General features: G+C 48.3%; 1 protein-coding gene across 6 annotated transcripts in view; it reads right to left on the bottom strand.

Moving 5' to 3' along the window:
* Positions 1-94: 94 nt before the first annotated feature.
* Positions 95-16,438, bottom strand: part of PLA2G6 (phospholipase A2 group VI) — a 51,335-nt gene continuing 34,991 nt past the window's right edge. For 5 of the 6 annotated variants that reach the window (XM_082420004.1, XM_082420002.1, XM_082420005.1 and 2 more), the window contains 7 exons: positions 15,468-15,631; positions 13,544-13,694; positions 3,381-3,517; positions 2,845-2,999; positions 1,493-1,660; positions 960-1,033; positions 95-810 (listed from right to left, as the gene is read on the bottom strand). In XM_082420004.1, the coding sequence (XP_082276130.1) occupies positions 666-810; positions 960-1,033; positions 1,493-1,660; positions 2,845-2,999; positions 3,381-3,517; positions 13,544-13,694; positions 15,468-15,631 (994 nt within the window). In that variant the 3' untranslated portion in view covers positions 95-665. Of the gene's footprint in view, positions 811-959; positions 1,034-1,492; positions 1,661-2,844; positions 3,000-3,380; positions 3,518-3,889; positions 4,624-13,543; positions 13,695-15,467; positions 15,632-16,438 lie in introns of those variants that run through there. The other variant, XM_082420006.1, reaches the window with a different exon arrangement.

The raw sequence follows: 16,438 nt of genomic DNA, 5'->3' as shown, positions 1-16,438 counted from the left end.
TCCATCCGTCTGCGTGGGCACAGGCAGGTGACAGCCAAGGCTGAAGGCCAAGGCCGAGGGGGGCTGGCGGGTGGGGGGCACTCACAACACAAGCAAACCAGAATCGAACCATTTATTTCACAGCTTGGGGCAGCCCCTGGAGCCCCTCTCCTGTCGTAAACCACTTCCTGTCGGGAAGGATAACTGACGTCACGGGAGCGACCTCTGAGAGCTGCGGAGAGCTCGTGGGTGGGCGGCTGGGTATGTGGAGGGGCCAAGTCGAATGGGACACCCCACTCCTAGGTGTCCCCTCCCGATGGGGTGGTGATGGCCCGTTTCTCTAGCTCCACCCCCAGCGGAGAGGGCAGAGGGTAGAAGGGGTCTCTGCAGCTCCAGGGGCCCGGGAAGAACCTGGGCCCTCTGGGAGGCCTTAGTGTTTGAGCCACCTTGGGGGTCAGGGAGCAGCCTGAGTGAGGCTTGAGGCTTTCTAAGCTGGAAGGACACAAAGTGCCAGCAGGCGGGGACAGAGGGGGAGAGAGGCCTGAGGACCAGCCTTAGGCAGGAAGCCCGGCGCCCCCCTAGGCCGGGTCTGTGGACACAGAGCCGCCTGGGCCTGGCTCTGCCCAGCCTCCCAGCTGGGCCTGGGTGGGCGGGGTGGGGTGGGGACGGCTGGGGGCCTGGCGGCCTCACGGTGAGAGTAGCAGCTGGATGAGCTTCTGGAACTGCTCCCGGTGCTCGTAGATGTAGACCTCAGTCTCCCACAGGGCGTTGACCAGCACCGTGTCACTGACCTCGTCCAGCATGATGTCTGTCCCCAGCTGGGGATTCAATCTGTCCGGGTCAAGGAGGAGGGGTCACACCCAGGACACTTGGCCTGGGTAGGGGACGAGAGCTAGGACTGGGGCGGACTCGGGACACAGAGCAGCCCCTTGGGGAAAGGGAAAGTCCAGGCTGGGGACTGGGGCCAGCAGAGCCCTCACCTGAAGTACTGGATGCCAACCATCTCGCACCAGGCCCGGGCCCGGTCCACAGCCCGTCCATCCGGATCCGTGCACTGGTGAGAAGCAGCCTCTGTGAGCGTCCAGCACACACCACACACACAGCCCCTGCCTGGGGTCCCCAGGTTCCAGGTTGGCTTAGCCCCCTATCAGCATAGTGACTTGGGGCAAATCCCCCTTTCTGGGCTGCAGTGACTGTCCCAGCTATGCAGAGGGGCACGGTCTGTGGCTTTGACAGGTGGCTCGGCAGCGTTCAGGGTCAGTGAGCTTGGAGGGGCTGAGTGGACAGGCCTCCACCTCCCTGCCCCCTTAGCTTTTGTCCATCTGACATTCTGGGCTTCCACATGGGCTGTGTTTGAAGGAAGGAATCCACAGCTAAAAAATGCTTGGAAATCCCACCGTAGGTGGTCACCAAAGGTCCCTGCCATCCCCATGACACCCAGGGTCCCACGGGAAGCCGCATCCTGGGGCTGAGATCCCGAGGGAAGTGGGCCTGAGGAGGGGCCCATACTCACACAGTCCACCACCATCTTGCTGAGTTCCTTGGCCCCAAAAACAGTCTTGGCCAGTTCCCAGGGGTTGCTGGGACGGAAGACGTCCACACAGGTCACAGGCACCTGCGGGCACCTCCCTGTCCCCAAGGAGACGACAATGGAGAGTTTCTTCACCTTGTTGCTCTGACCCTGTTGGGACAGGACAGGTCAGAGGAGGCCTGCCCCACAGATCGGGGGCACCCAGGGGTAGGAGAGGCTCCCTGGGGGATTGTGAGGAGGAGTACAGGCCTCCTGTGGCAGAAGCACAGTCTGTGCTGCCTCTCCTTTGCTTCAGAGCAAGTTCTGCTGCCAATCTTCTGGGCAACCTTGGCAACCCACCTACCCAGGCTCCCCATCCACTCAGACGGGTGATGTTGGAGCACCCTTGCCCATCCCACAGTCTCTCACTGATTCCCTCTTCCTCCAGGAAGCCTGCCCTTCCACATCTGGCCCCTAGAGGGCGCTCACCTCCCTGCCGCCTGGGGCTTCATCAGGGGTTTGGTGATGACCGCAGTGACAACTACAGCCGACAAGGATGCGGCACACTCAGGGTCAGGCACTGTTCTAAACACTTCACAGATAAGAGGCCACAGAAGCCTCATGACAGTCCCCAGGCAGGTACTATCAATAGCCCTAGGCAGTGGTTGAAGTGAAGCACGGGCAGAGACAGGCCCCAGACCCAGAGGCCCCTGCACCACACTGCTTCTCCTAACGTGAGTGGGCCTTGCCCACCTCTGCACTAAGCTCCTCGGGCTGAGGGCCGCTTCTCTTCCTCTGGATCACTGACTGCACTGCCCCATCCCCAAAGGCCTCAGCATGGGCTCCCCTCCTCTGCGAGCCCTTTCTGAGCCCTCATGTCTCTCAGCAGGGGTGATGCTCCTGGGCCCCTGCACAGTTCTGTCACAGCACCTAAAACACGCGGATGGATGTGTCCTCGTTTATGGACTGTCTCCCCTAAATGTGAGCTCCCCAAGGGCAAGCGTGTGTCTCCAGGCCGGGCAGCGTGGCTAGGCCTGTGACTGGCACATACTGGTATGCATGCTGTCCTCCCCACAAACAGCAGACGCTGTTAATTGATCCTAACGCCTTTCACCACCTAGTCCGGATTGGGCCTCAGAATCCCTCTTAGCACAGTGCTTCGGGCACACACCACCAATCAGGCAGGTTCGAGTGTGACCTAAGATTGCTGTTAAGTGCACAAATGAATGAACGCATGAAGAAAAGCCATTTGTTCTCCCAGGAGTCAGCCCAAGAGTACAGTCAAGGTTTGCAGAAACAGGAGAGGCCGCTGTGGGCGGTCACGTCCAGCCCCTCCAACCCGAGGTGGCTCTCACCTTGCGGATCAAGTCCTGGTTGTACTCATGGATCTCCGTCATGGCGTCCAGCGTGGGGTTGTTGGCCAGCAGCCCGCCATCCAGGAAGCGCCCGCTGGGCCGGAAGTAGGTGGGGGCTGCCCCACTGCTCCGGGCTGCCCGCCACACCAGCTGCTCTGGGGGTGGGGGAGGAGGGGGCCCAGTGGCACAAGAGATGTGCGTTTCAGATCTAAGGGTGTGTGTGTGTGTGTGTGTGTGTGGGTGCACGTGGCACTGTGGGACGAGGGTGAGGCTGGGGACTCTTCAGAAGCAGGACCGACAGGCCATGCCGTCTGGCTCCACCATCCTGGTGGAAGGCAGGGTGCAACCTGCCCGAGGCCTGATGGCTCCCCGGCTCTGCCAGCCCTCAGCTGATACCCTTGGGAGGGAAGACCAGGGCAGTGGGTGGGATGGCGGTGGGCTGGGGGTGCCTGGCAGCAAGCTTGCGACTCCCACCCACCAACCTGCAGCCTCTCGGGCCAATCACTTCCCACAGATGCATCAAACATGGTTTTAACCTGAGGGTTGAGTTGGAGGCTTTAGGTTAACGTTCTGGCCGACACGAGGCTCCCGTACACACTCTGGAGCCTCGTAATTCCGGAAGAGGTGGAGTTCAGCCGGCTGCCGGTCGGACAGTGTCCCTGTCAGCATGACCCTGGAGAGAAAGAAGAAGCAGGACACTGAAGCCACTGACCCATCCGCCCTTGACAATCCACCTTCGGCAATTTTTGTCCAAACTGCCGACGCACTAATTCTTAAACTCAGCATTCCTACTTCTGGGAACCCATCCTAAGACCCTCCCACATGTGTGGGGAGATGGGCACACACTAGGCTATTAATGGCATTAAAGCAAACGACTGGCAACAACTAAATGTCCACCAGTGGGACGGTTCATGCTCCGTGGCTCCTCTGCGCAGTGGGGTCTGTGTTGCTGGAGAACGGCTGAGGTATTGCTTCATGTACTGATGGATGGTGAGCGCCAAGATTTATACTTAAGTGGAAAAAGCAAGGTTCAGGACGGTGTGTGTAATATGCCACCATTTATTTAAAAACAAACCCCAAAAGACCCTATGTACCTATCTGCTTGGTCAGAGGGTAACTCTGGAAGGACCCATGTGCAGAACCTGGCAACAGTGAGCTGCCTCTGGGACAGGGGACTGCTTAGGGGCTGCAGCTCCAGGACAGGAGTCGGGGGAGACTTTTCAGCGTGTCATCTCTGATACCTAATCAGTGTTCTACCATGTGAGTCTACAACCTATTAAAGAAGACTCCTGTCTCAAGAGACTCAGACATCCTTAAATACTGAGGGGAGTGTAGACTGACACAGCCCCCTTGGAAACCAATATGTATTCAGACCCTTACAAATGTCCTGGCTCTTTTTTTAAAAATTTATTTTCGGCTGTGTTTGGTCTTCATTGCTGCACGAGGGCTTTCTCTAGTTGCGGCGAGCGGGGGCTACTCTTCGTTGAGGTGCGCAGGCTTCTCATGGCGGTGGCTTCTCTTGTTGCGGAGCACGGGCTCTAGACGCGCGTGGGCTTCAGTAGTTGTGGCACACGGGTTCAGTAGTTGTGGCTCACGGGCTCTAGAGCGCAGGCTCAGTAGTTGTGGCGCACAGGCCCAGCTGCTCCAATGTGCGATCTTCCTGGACCAGGGCTCGAACCCGTGTCCCCTGCACTGGCAGGCAGATTCTTAACCACTGCGCTACCAGGGAAGACCTGTCCTGGCTCTTTTATCTGGGAATTCCGTTTTGGAAAATCCAGCCTAAAGGAATAATCTTGGTTACAATGAAAGCTTTTTGTTTAAGGCTATTCATGCAGTGTAATTTATTACAGTGAAAAGTGAACGCTCTACATGGAAATAATAAGAGGGAGTGCCTAAACAATGGAATGTTTTGCAGCCATTTCAAATTATACTAGCAAGGAGTTGAGACTAACACAGAAATGTGTTTGTTACAATGAAAAATATAAAGAAAAGGGAACAAAAACTATGCATGGGAAAAAAAGATTAGTTTTCCACCTCTAAGAATCTTGTGGAAAGGTTATTTGAACATACCTCTCAATGAACAAAAAACTAAATGCTGGAAAAAAATTTTTTTGATCTTAAAAGCACAGAAGATTGGGCAATTGGGATTGACATGTATACACTGATGTGTATAAAATTGATGACTAATAAGAACCTGCTGTATAAGAAAATAAATTAAATAAAATTCAAAAATTCAAAAAAAAAAAAGCACAGAAGATCTGATGAGATAGAAAGGAAAATGAGGGTAAACTCTGAGGATAAGCAAGAACTCACAGAGGTAAATGGAGCACAGATCCATCTCCGACCTGAAGGCAGACACCGAACTATCAATTTGAACTTCCATGCTGATGGCCTCATGGGGCCAGAGGGACAGAAGTCAAAGCCCAGGGTTCACTAAAGGTTAGGGATCTAATGGGAGACCCTCCCCATATTAGGTTGTAATCCCAAAGGGCTACTCCCTTGGATAAGGGTAAACCAGAAATAAACCTGCCCCTTTCCCACCCCTGGAGGCTGTGAGTAAAGTTGGCTGGCATTAAGCAAAGAAAGGAGAAAAAAAAAAATCCCTGAAAATGTATAACCACAAACTAACCCTCCTGCAGATCTGTAGTCTAAATTCACATCACCTGGGGGGAAGTTCCAAAACCTTCATGCCAAGAATTTAGTTACAGTGACCCTAGATGCTACTGTACGTGGGTACCTGGAAGATACAACATAAGACACTCTGGAGAAGATACCCTCATTCTAGGCTTCACAGAATCTGCACATATTTCTCAACACTAAGGAATACCACACAGTTCCAAAAAAGGTGGGGAGGGGGACATCAAGAAATAAAACACCGTGAATAAGAATAAGCATAAACAACATAAACAGCAAAACATACCCACATAGACAGCAGTTATTTGAATCCTCAAAAGACTGTAAAACAGCTATGCTTGGGACTTCCCTGGTGGCACAGTGGTTAAGAATCTGCCTGCCAATGCAGGGAACACGGGTTTGAGCCCTGGTCCGGGAAGATCCCACATGCTGTGGAGCAACTAAGCCCATGCACCAAAACTACTGAGCCTGCGCTCTAGAGCCCACGAACCACAGCTACTGAGCCCACATGCCAAAACTACTGAAGCCCGTGTGCCTAGAGCCCATGCTCCACAACAAGAGAAGCCACCGCAATGAGAAACCCATGCACTGCAATGAAGATTAGCCCCCACTTGCAGCAACTAGAGAAGGCCCACGTGCAGCAATGAAGACCCAATGCAGCCAAAAATAAATAAATAAAATAAAATTATAAAAAAACAAACAAACAGCTATGCTTACAATGTTGAAAGACATCAAACACAAGCTTGATAATATTTTCAGGGAATAGAAAACTATAAGTAATGACCTAGAAGATCTGAAGAAAAAACAAAGAGTACTTCTAGAAATTTAAATAAATAAATAAATAAAAACTCAATGAATAGGTTAAATGGAAAATCAGATAAAGTTAAAGAGAGAATTAGTGAATTGGAAAATAGGTAAGAAGAAATTATCCAGAATGCAACTCAGAGAGATAAAATGAAAGAATATACAGGAGAAGTTAAAAGACATGAAAGACAGAAAAACTGTAACATTTTTAACTGGAGTTCCAGAAGGAGAGGCAAGAGAAAATTAGGCAGAGGCAAGGTTGAACAGATAATGACTCAGGCTTCCAGAACTGAAGAAAGACATGAATCCAAAGATTTAAGAAGGCCAACAAATCCCGTGCAGGATAAATCAGAAGGAATTCATAACTAGATATATCATAGTGCAACTGTAGAGCACCAAAAACAAATAAACAAACACATAAATAAAAGCATCCAGAGGAAAAAAGACTACTTACTTTCAAAGGAGCAAGAGTTAAATTTAAATCAACCGCAAGTGTAACAATGGATGCTAAAAGGTATAGAACGATATCTTTCTTGTTCTACAAGAAAATCACCAGCCTAGAATTCTATACTCAACAAGAATAAGAGAGAAATAAAAGAATGTTCAACTGATGAGGGTGAAATACAACTAGTTTCAAATGATGAGAGTGAAATAAACCTATTTTCAAACAACTCTGTTAGTGGAGAATTCACTACCAGCAGGCCATCTCTATGGGAAAGGCAAAAGAAGGTACTTTAGGCAGGAGGAAGGTGGTCACAGGAAAGACTGTAAAGCAAAGAAGTGATACACATGTATACATACACACACACACATATGCATACTCGTATACATACACACATATATGAGCTGGAGCCAGCTCATACTGGCTTGTGAGAACCTATTGCTAAATCTCATGAGCTGGTTGTTAAACTGTTGGATGCTTGAAATCAGCCATGGTGGGGGTATTTATGCCATGGGAATTGGCAAACACTACAAACCAGGGTTTTATTCCCCTAGAGATCTGGTTTCCCAGCTCACCACTAGATAAATATAAATAAACATCAACTTCAAAAAACAATATCTTGTGAGGTTTATAAGAAAAGATAGATTTAAAATTCAGAAAAGTAATTATTGGGTTGGCCAAAAAGTTTGTTTGGGTTTTCCCATAAGATGACATGGACCTAGAGACTGTCACACGAGTGAAGTAAGTCAGAAAGAGGAAAACAAATAACGTATATTAACGCATATATGTGGAATCTAGAAAAATGGTACAGATAAACTGGTTTGCAAGGCAGAAATATAGATACAGATATAGAGAACAAATGTATGGACACCAAGGGGGGAAAGCGGGGGGTGGGGGGTGGTGGTGGGATGAACTGGGAGATTGGGATTGACATGTATACACTGATATGTATAAAATGGATAACTAATAAGAACCTGCAGTATAAAAAATAAATAAAATTAAATTAAAAAAAAAAAGAATGAGTTTGTGCCATCCAAATTCTTCTGCAATTTTCTTTAAAAAAAAAAAAAATCCTTGATTATCTGAGGGGGGATAATGGTATCAATTAAATTTAGACTTCTATAATATGCACTAAAAAAAAAGACAACAGAAATGAGTGCATAGATTTCAAACTATTGGGTTGGGGGTGGAATGTAATGATTAAAACTATTCAGTAAATCCAAAAGAAGGCAAGAAACACGGAACAAAATAGGATAGCATATGTCATCCCCAAAATATGAGTAATTATGTAAGTATAAATGGATCAGCCACATAAACTATTAGATTAACTATATGAAGGTTCTGATAGCCAAACCAATCAGCTAAATCAGACTTAACTAATTAACTAACTTAAATAAATATATTACTATGCAATAAAAATCTATGAATAGACTAAATGCACAGATTAGATAAAGAACAAATCCAACTATAGGCTATTTACAAGAGAGACATGTAAAACATAAGGATCAAGAAGGCTGAATTAAAGCATGAGCACAGACATACCATGCAAATATAACCAATGAAAGCTAGTATAACTATATTAATATCAGACAAAATTAAGGCAAAAAGTATTCTTAGAGATAAAGAGAGCTTTTTCCAGTCACCGGAAAGATTCATAAAAACTTAAATTTACATGTACTTAATTTCATAGTGTCAAAATATTAATGTAAAAATTGACAGAAGTAAAGGGTCAAAAGGCAAATCGGCAAATCCCCAGAGTGGAAGACTTCAATGTATCTCTCTCAGTAATTGACAGAAGAAGTGGACAAAAAAATTAGTATACACACAGAAGATTTGGAAATTTTAACAATGCTTCTAGCCAATATGACTCAATCAACATGTATAAATATTGGCGTTCAATGAAGAATCCACATTCTTTTAAATTACACATGGGACATCTACAAAAACCGACTGAGGAAGGCCACAAATCAAGTCTCAATAATTTTAAAGGACCAGAATCAAACAGAGCATGTCCCCTGGCTACAAAGCAATTAATAGCAAAAAGATAACTTGAAAAATCCCTAAGTTTAGAAATTGAGAAACACCATTTTTAATAACCTACGGTTAAAAAATAATAATAAATATTAGAAAATATTTTTGAACTGAAAAATCATAATTGTGCTTATAGGCTGTAATTAAAGCAGTACCTGGAGGAAAATGTTTATGTTTACATACGTACACACACACACACACACACACATAATATATATACATATATTATATAGTAGAAGAGAAAAAAGGCCAAAAAATCAATGAGCAAAACATTTATTTCAAGAAGTTAAAAAAAGAACAGCCAAATAAGCCCAAAGAACATACAAGAAGGACTAAATATATAAGAGCAGAAATTAATGAAACGGAAAACGTACATACAATAGAGAGCCAATAAATAGCCCAAAGTTGGTTTTTTGAAAGACTAATCCAATTAAAAAACTTGTAGTAGCAAGACTATAATTTGAAAAGAGGAGGTGTAAATAATCAGGAATGAAGAGGGCCATCACAGCAGATGCTGCAGACACTGAAGATAATAAGAGAATTTTGGAACAACTCTATGTCAGTAAATTTGAAGATTTATTATGAAATGGACATATTCCTAGAAAAACATAATTTAACCAAAACTAACTCAAAAAGACATTTAGAAACCCTGAATAGTGTTATAACCATTAAAGAAATTAATTCCGTCATTAAAAATTTTCCTACCAAGCAAACTCCAGGCCTAGATGACTTCACTGGCAAGTTCTACCAAATATTCATGGAAGAAATAAAATCACTATTATATTAACTCTTCTGGAAAACAGAAAAAGAAGAGACACTTCCTCAAAACCAAAACCCTGGGCTTCCCTGGTGGCGCAGTGGTTGAGAATCTGCCTGCCAATGCAGGGGACACGGGTTCGAGCCCTGGTCTGGGAAGATCCCACATGCCGCGGAGCAACTAAGCCCGTGCACCACAATTACTGAGCCTGCGCATCTGGAGCCTGTGCTCCGCAACAAGAGAGGCCGCGATAGTGAGAGGCCCGCGCACCGCGATGAAGAGTGGCCCCCACTTGCCACAACTAGAGAAAGCCCTCGCACAGAAACGAAGACCCAACACAGCCATAAATAAATAAATTAATTAATTAAAAAAAACCCAAAACCCTGAAACCTAAAAATGGGAAAGAACAGGTCAATCTCACTCATGAACACGGATATAAAAATCCTAAACAAAATATTAGCAAATTGAACCCATCAGAATCCTCTCTGTAAAAGGCACCAGGAATTGAAAGCAGAGATCCAAACAGTTTTGTGTATACCCGGGGGGCATAGCAGCATTATTCACAATAATGAAGCTAATAGGTGGAATGAATCAGACGTCCATCAACAGATGAATGGATAAACATATGGTCTACAAATGCAATAAAATATTATTCAGTCTTAAAAAGGAAGGAAATTCTGTCACATGCTACAACATGGATGAACCTTGGGGACATTATGCTAAGTGAAATAAGCCAGTCACAAAAAGACAAATACCGTATGATCCCACTTACAAGAGGTACTTTGAGGAGTCAACTTATGGAGACAAAGTAAAATGGTGGTTGCCAGGGGCTGGGGGAGGGGAGGAATGGGGACGTTGTTTAACGGGTACAGAGTTTCAGTTTTACAAGATGAAAGAGTTCAGGAGATTAGCTGCACAACAATGTGAATATACTTAACATTACTGAACTGTACATTTTAAAATGGTTAAGATGAAAATAATGATTAAGATAGTAAATTTTATGTTATCTTACCACAATTAAAATTTTAAAAATAAACAAATGGTATTTCTAAATACTAACCCCAATTAGAAAATGAAATGTTTAAAAATGTATAATTTACAGTAGCACAAAATATATGCAGTACTTAAGAATAAAAATAACAGGTGTGTAAGACTGCTATAGATACAATTATAAAACTGTAGTGACAAACTTTAAACAAATGGAATGTTTTGCTATGTTCCCTAATTGGAAGACTTGGTGTTTTAAGATGTCAATTCTCCCCTAAATAAGCTCACAACAAACTCTTATATATATAATAGATAAACAACAAGTTCCTACTGTATAGCACAAGGAACTATATTCAATATCCTATAATAAACCACAATGGAAAAGAATATGAAAAAGAATACGTGTGCGTGTGTATAACTGAATCACTCTGCTGTACACCAGAAAGTAACACAACACTGTAAATCAAGTATACTTCAATAAGAAAAAAATAAAGCATACAGATTCAATGTAATCACAATCAAAATCCCAACAGGATTTGCTTTTCTGTAGAATCTGACAGTCTGATTCTACAATTTCTATGGAAGCGCAAATAGCAACAAGTAACCCACATCTTATACAGCACTTCTATGTGCTAGGTGCTTTTTACGTGCTTTATAAACACAACTTTTTTACTTCTCATGAAAGCCCCAGGAAGCAGGTAGTATATTATTCCCATTTTCGAGAAAAGGAAACTTCAGGGTACATGCTCTTAACTACTTCTCTAAAGGGCCTCCAACAATAGCCCTGAAGAAGGACAAGGTGGGAAGCCCTGCTATAAACTTGCTATAAACACTGCAGAATAAGGGCTCCGTGGTCAAAAACAGACCCAAGAAAGACCCTGGACCCACTGCAGAGGAAGCAAGGCCTGCGATGTGGAGGGAAAGACAGACTTTTCACAGATGAGGCTGGGGAAACTGGTTATTTGTGGGGAAAACAGGAAATTGGATTTCTCCTGATAGAAAAATCAACTCCAGGTTAATAAAAGACCTAAACGTGATAGGCAGATCGAGGGAGCTTCCCGACCTGAGACCCAGGAAAGCAGCTTCATGCCTCCAGTTAAGGAAGGGTTATTGAATGGATATAAAAAGCACAAATCATAATAAGGAAAACATTTCTAAATTCTACTGCATTAAGAACATCTGTTCATCAACAAAACACCGTAAGGAGAGTGAAAAGACAAGCCTAGAGTGGGAGAAGAGATCCATCAAAGGACTAGTTTTCAAAATATAAAAAAGAGAATTAAGAAGCCTCATAACCCCCAGCACACAACCCAATTTTGCCAAAAATGGGTAAAACACTTGAATAGGAACTTTATAAAAGAGGAAATCCAGATGGCCTCTAAACATATGAAAAGGTGTTCAACCTCACTAGTAATCAGGAAAATGAAAATTCCAATCAACAGAGACAGTATCTTTCACCCCAGATTTATAAAGACAAAAACATTATAAAGCCAAATTGGTCTGACAATAAGCAAGAATGCAGAGTGCCAGAAACTCTCAAACATGGCTAACGGGAGTGGAAATAGAAACCACCACTTTGGAAAACAGCTGGGCAGAATCTAAGGGTTGAGGCCAAGCAGACTTGGCAGCTCTACTCCTAGGCATGTGCCCCACGGGGTCTTCTGATAAGTCCCAAGATGTCCACTGCAGACTCAAGAGGCCCAAACGGAACGACCCAAGTGCCCGTCGAAGGTAACTGGAGAAATAAACCGTGGGGGCATAGTCATAGGAGCTGTGAGAATGAATGAAGCACAGCTTCACCCAATGGTAGGGACCATGCTGATGAATGTGGCATTGACAGAAGGAAGGATAACACACAAAAGGATTCAGTCCAAGCCCAGAGACAGGCAGGACCGAAACCGTGCTCAGGGCTGCATTCAGGCGCCGAAACTAGACAGGAAATCCAGGTCACAGGAGAGCGGTTACCTCCGTGGGAGGTGGGGGGGAGCAGGAACTATGATGGGGGCCGTCACACACTCAAGGGGCTTTTAGACTTGGCTGGTGGTCATATGTGGGTGTCTGCTTTAGAATTATTCATGGACCTGTTTAATGTACTTTTCTAAATGTATGTTCTATTTCACCATAAAAAAGAAAAAAAATGTCTAGGATAAAATATACAAAAAATGTTTTTCAAAACATTAACTTTTGGTTAATAAATCATGGATATTTTCCTCTTCTTTTTACTTTCCGTAACTTCCAAATTTTCTTAAAAGACTGTATTATTCTTAAATGGAAAAAAAAAAAAGCTTTACTATGAAAAGAAATCCTCCAGGGCTCGCTCACATCTCACTTCCTCCAGGAAGCCCTCCCTGACCACCTTGTTCTCAGTCCTTTCTCCCCCTTGCTTCCACAGATGGTCAGTTGCTGAACACTTTTCAGGGGCCTGCTCTGGGGCAGGCACTGTGCTAGACGCCGGGGCAACAGAAAAACAAGGCAGTCACGTTCCTGCTTCATGGAGCTCACAGTCTGGCAGGCGAGCCAGGCATTAGGCAGACAATAATGTAATTCCAGGATGGGAAATAAATACTGCAAAGAAGTGGTGGTGCTGAAGGTTCTTCTGGAACCTCTTAATAAGCACATGCTGCCTTGCGTGGCTGCCATTTTTTTAGGTCACTTATCTCCTAACCAGATCGTAAGCCTTCCCACCTGATGGCTGCATCACCCCATCTCACGCACACACACACACACACACACACAAACACACACACACACACACACACACACACACACGCAGTGCCGGGGGCAGAGCTGTGCTCAGCAAGTGTGTGTGTGAGGGATGAGAACCGACCCCCTTTGACCCAGGGATGTGCTGTTCGGGTGGAAAAACATCAGACATGGGTCGAGCGTGCTCTGCACCTGTGTCCCCCAGCCGCCCCGCCCCCCACCCCCCATTCAGCTTTAAGCAGACCAGGGCAGGGAGCCCTCTGCTCCCAGGAAGAGCCGACGGGGTGCGTGGCTGGGGCCAAAGCCGCTGTGCCCCCGAAGAGGAGGAGGAGGAGCCTTACTTGGGTTTCTTGACATCCGTCATCTTGGTGTGCTCTCCAAACTCCCGCTTCAGGAACTCCTCCAGGGGCCCCGACTCGTAGGGCCGAGAGCCCCGGAATACCTCATCCTTCATGCGAAAGTACATCCCACGCATGTAGGCCATGGACTTGCCTAGGAACAAGGGGGTCGGAGGTGCGGAGAGACGCGAGGGCTGCCCTGACAGGGGGCCCGAGCACAGGATCCAGCGGGGGGCGGGGGGCAGATTTACCAAAGCACCAACCAAGCTGGGGCTCCTGGGACCCTCCTCTGCAACTTCCCCCACAGGCAGAAACCCCCTTCGGCAGCCCCAAGGCTTGGCACTTAATCTTGTACTCGTAATTTGTATTTTTTCTTTAAAGAAGGGGTCCTGAATGTGTAAAAGCTTATAAATCTAGATCCACCCCGTTTGCCATGGAAGAGAAAGACCAGCCCTGTCCCGTGAGAACAGACAGCTTCCAAGGGGCAGGCTGCACCTCACAGGACGGAGAAACCGCCCAGCACGCCTCAGCCGGCCCAGGGGTGTGCGAGCGGGGGGCTGCGGAGGGGAGAGCTTCTGCCCCCAGGAGAGGTTGAACTAGGCGTCTTCTCAGATCCCTTCCATAGCCCCCGGGCGCCTGAAGACCCTGGATGGGGGATAAATGCCCCCTGAAGAAGGAAGTGACCCTTTCTGGAGGAAAAACTAGAACCTCTGCCCACTCTGCTCCATGCCCAGATCTCATGCCCAGCTGGGCGGAAGCCAGCCCTGAGCTGGCCCTTCTCTCAGGGAAGACCAGAGAGGGGACACGGGGCCACAGAGGCCAGGGAACAGAAGTCCCAGCAGCTTGCTGACTGATAATCCTCCTCTTCCCAGAGCCCCATGGGACGCTGCTCTAGGTCACCTCCTGGGCTGGCTGTGCCCCATGTCCCTCCCACACACACCCTGGGCTGCCGGGCCATGGTCCCCTCACACTGGGAACACCCGGATGCCTATGCCTCCCCCATGGCACCCGGGGCTCCTTGAGGTGGGGCGTGCACCTGACTCAGCCCTGCACGCCTAGCACCCAGCACAGGCCTGGCCTGAAGGCCTTGATGTCCCGGAGGGGTAGGGTCCTCTCCTGGTGGCTTCAGATCTGCAGGACGAGCTGGAGGGCCTGGAACCCAACCCAGGCAGGGACCCCCAGTCAGGGATGCTGAGACAATTCCCGCCGGGCGGTAGCTCGTTCTGAGGGGGCCCCCCACATGCAGCATCACGCAGCCCAGACAGCTCCATAAAGGAGACGTCGCTCGAGCCGAGACAAGGCCTACCCGGAAATCCGTCCAGTAAGCAAAATGCCCTGTCACCTCTGGGAAGCTGCAGTGACAGCAAACTGCGTGGCTTGTCTGTGTCGCTGGGAAGTGCTGGGATGGGCGTCCTTGGGACTCCTAGCCCCAGCAGGCCCTCCAGTGGCCCATGTGACTTTGGGTCACCTCTCCCCCCAGGGCCTCCGTTACCCTGTGGGTAAAATGAAGTGTGCAGACTAGGGCTCTGGCATTTGTGACTCGGTGGCTCCTCATTCCTGAGACCCTCGCTCCACCCACCCTCAGAATGCTTTTCCTTATTTCCAGCAGTTTTGAGGCCCTTCTGTGTCTGCCTTGCAGGGGCGTGGGGAGCAATGGTTGAGGCAACCGGTATAAAAATGCTCCCAACGCTGAGAGTGAAACCAGTTCTGTCCTCTGTGGCTGGGTGGGCATCGCCCTAGCCCACCCCCCAGCCCTTCCTCCTTCCAGCCTCGGACCCCAACACCCCAGCCACCCCCCGAAGAGCCTATGGGCCCTCCCCTCCCCCATGACGTTCTCCGCAAAGCTCGGAGAACAAACTCAGCCCAATTTGAGGGCAGGTCTCAGCCCCAACCCGTCCTGCCTCAGCAGCCCAGGGGCTGCCCTCACTGTGCAGGATGGCCAGGGCCAGGATGCCCCCCGTGCTGGTGCCCGCCACCCAGTCGAAGAGGTCCTTGGTGGCGATGCCCGAGGCCTTCTCAATGGCGATGAGGAGCTGGATGATGACGAGGCCTTTCACGCCCCCTCCGTCCAGGCAGAGCAGGTGGTCGCGGCTGCAGTGGGAACAGAGGGAGAGAAGAACAGTGGGAGAGAAGAGGGTCCCATTACAGCCGGCACTTTGCATGCCGTGTCCCTGAGCACCTGCCCCATGGTAGCCGCTTGAGCACGTGGAGACCAAGCCCTGCGGAGCTTGTGTGCTACCGGGGCTTTGGGGAGGCGGCAGCGACGTCAGTACAGGAATAAACACGGTACTTCAGGAGGCGAAAGGTGCAATAGAGAGAAAGATACAGGAAGGTGAGGGCAGCAGGGGGCAGGGAAGACCTCCCCGGCCATGTGCCGCCTCAGCAGACGCCTGGGTCTGCCTCCCCCACTTTGAACAGGGGCTCCCTAAGGCCACTTGGTTTTGGTCAGATCCAGATCCCCAGTCCCAGACCTGACCCGAAGCAGGTGCCTGATAAAAGTCTGTTTGAATTAAACAAGGCTGGGGGAAGGGCTGCTCTCCCGCGGCCACAAGGAACGGGTGTCCAAGAAGGTCAGGCCCCGCCAGCCAGGCGGGAGCAGCACGGGGGAAGGACCGTCTGTGCGTCAGGAGCCATAAGGAGCTTCCACCAGCATGAACTCACTTAAATGCTCCAAACCCCTTCCAGGTGGACACTCCCTGTCACCCTGTGCATATCTGTGAGGACACGAAGCTCGGAGTCACACAGGTGGATCTGGACCGGGGTCTGTGGACTCCCGGGTCACACACTCTCCAACACATCCTGACCCGTCTCCCTACGGCCCGCCATGCCCAGCCCCTGCCCCGGGGAAGAAGGCCTCTATGATCTGTGCTCAGACCTGGAACCTTCCTTCCGGTCTCC

Source organism: Balaenoptera physalus (assembly GCF_965194825.1).
Source record: "Balaenoptera physalus genome assembly, chromosome: 13".
In the NCBI taxonomy this organism is placed as follows: Eukaryota; Metazoa; Chordata; class Mammalia; order Artiodactyla; family Balaenopteridae; genus Balaenoptera; species Balaenoptera physalus.
This window is presented reverse-complemented; position numbering and strand designations above follow the sequence as displayed.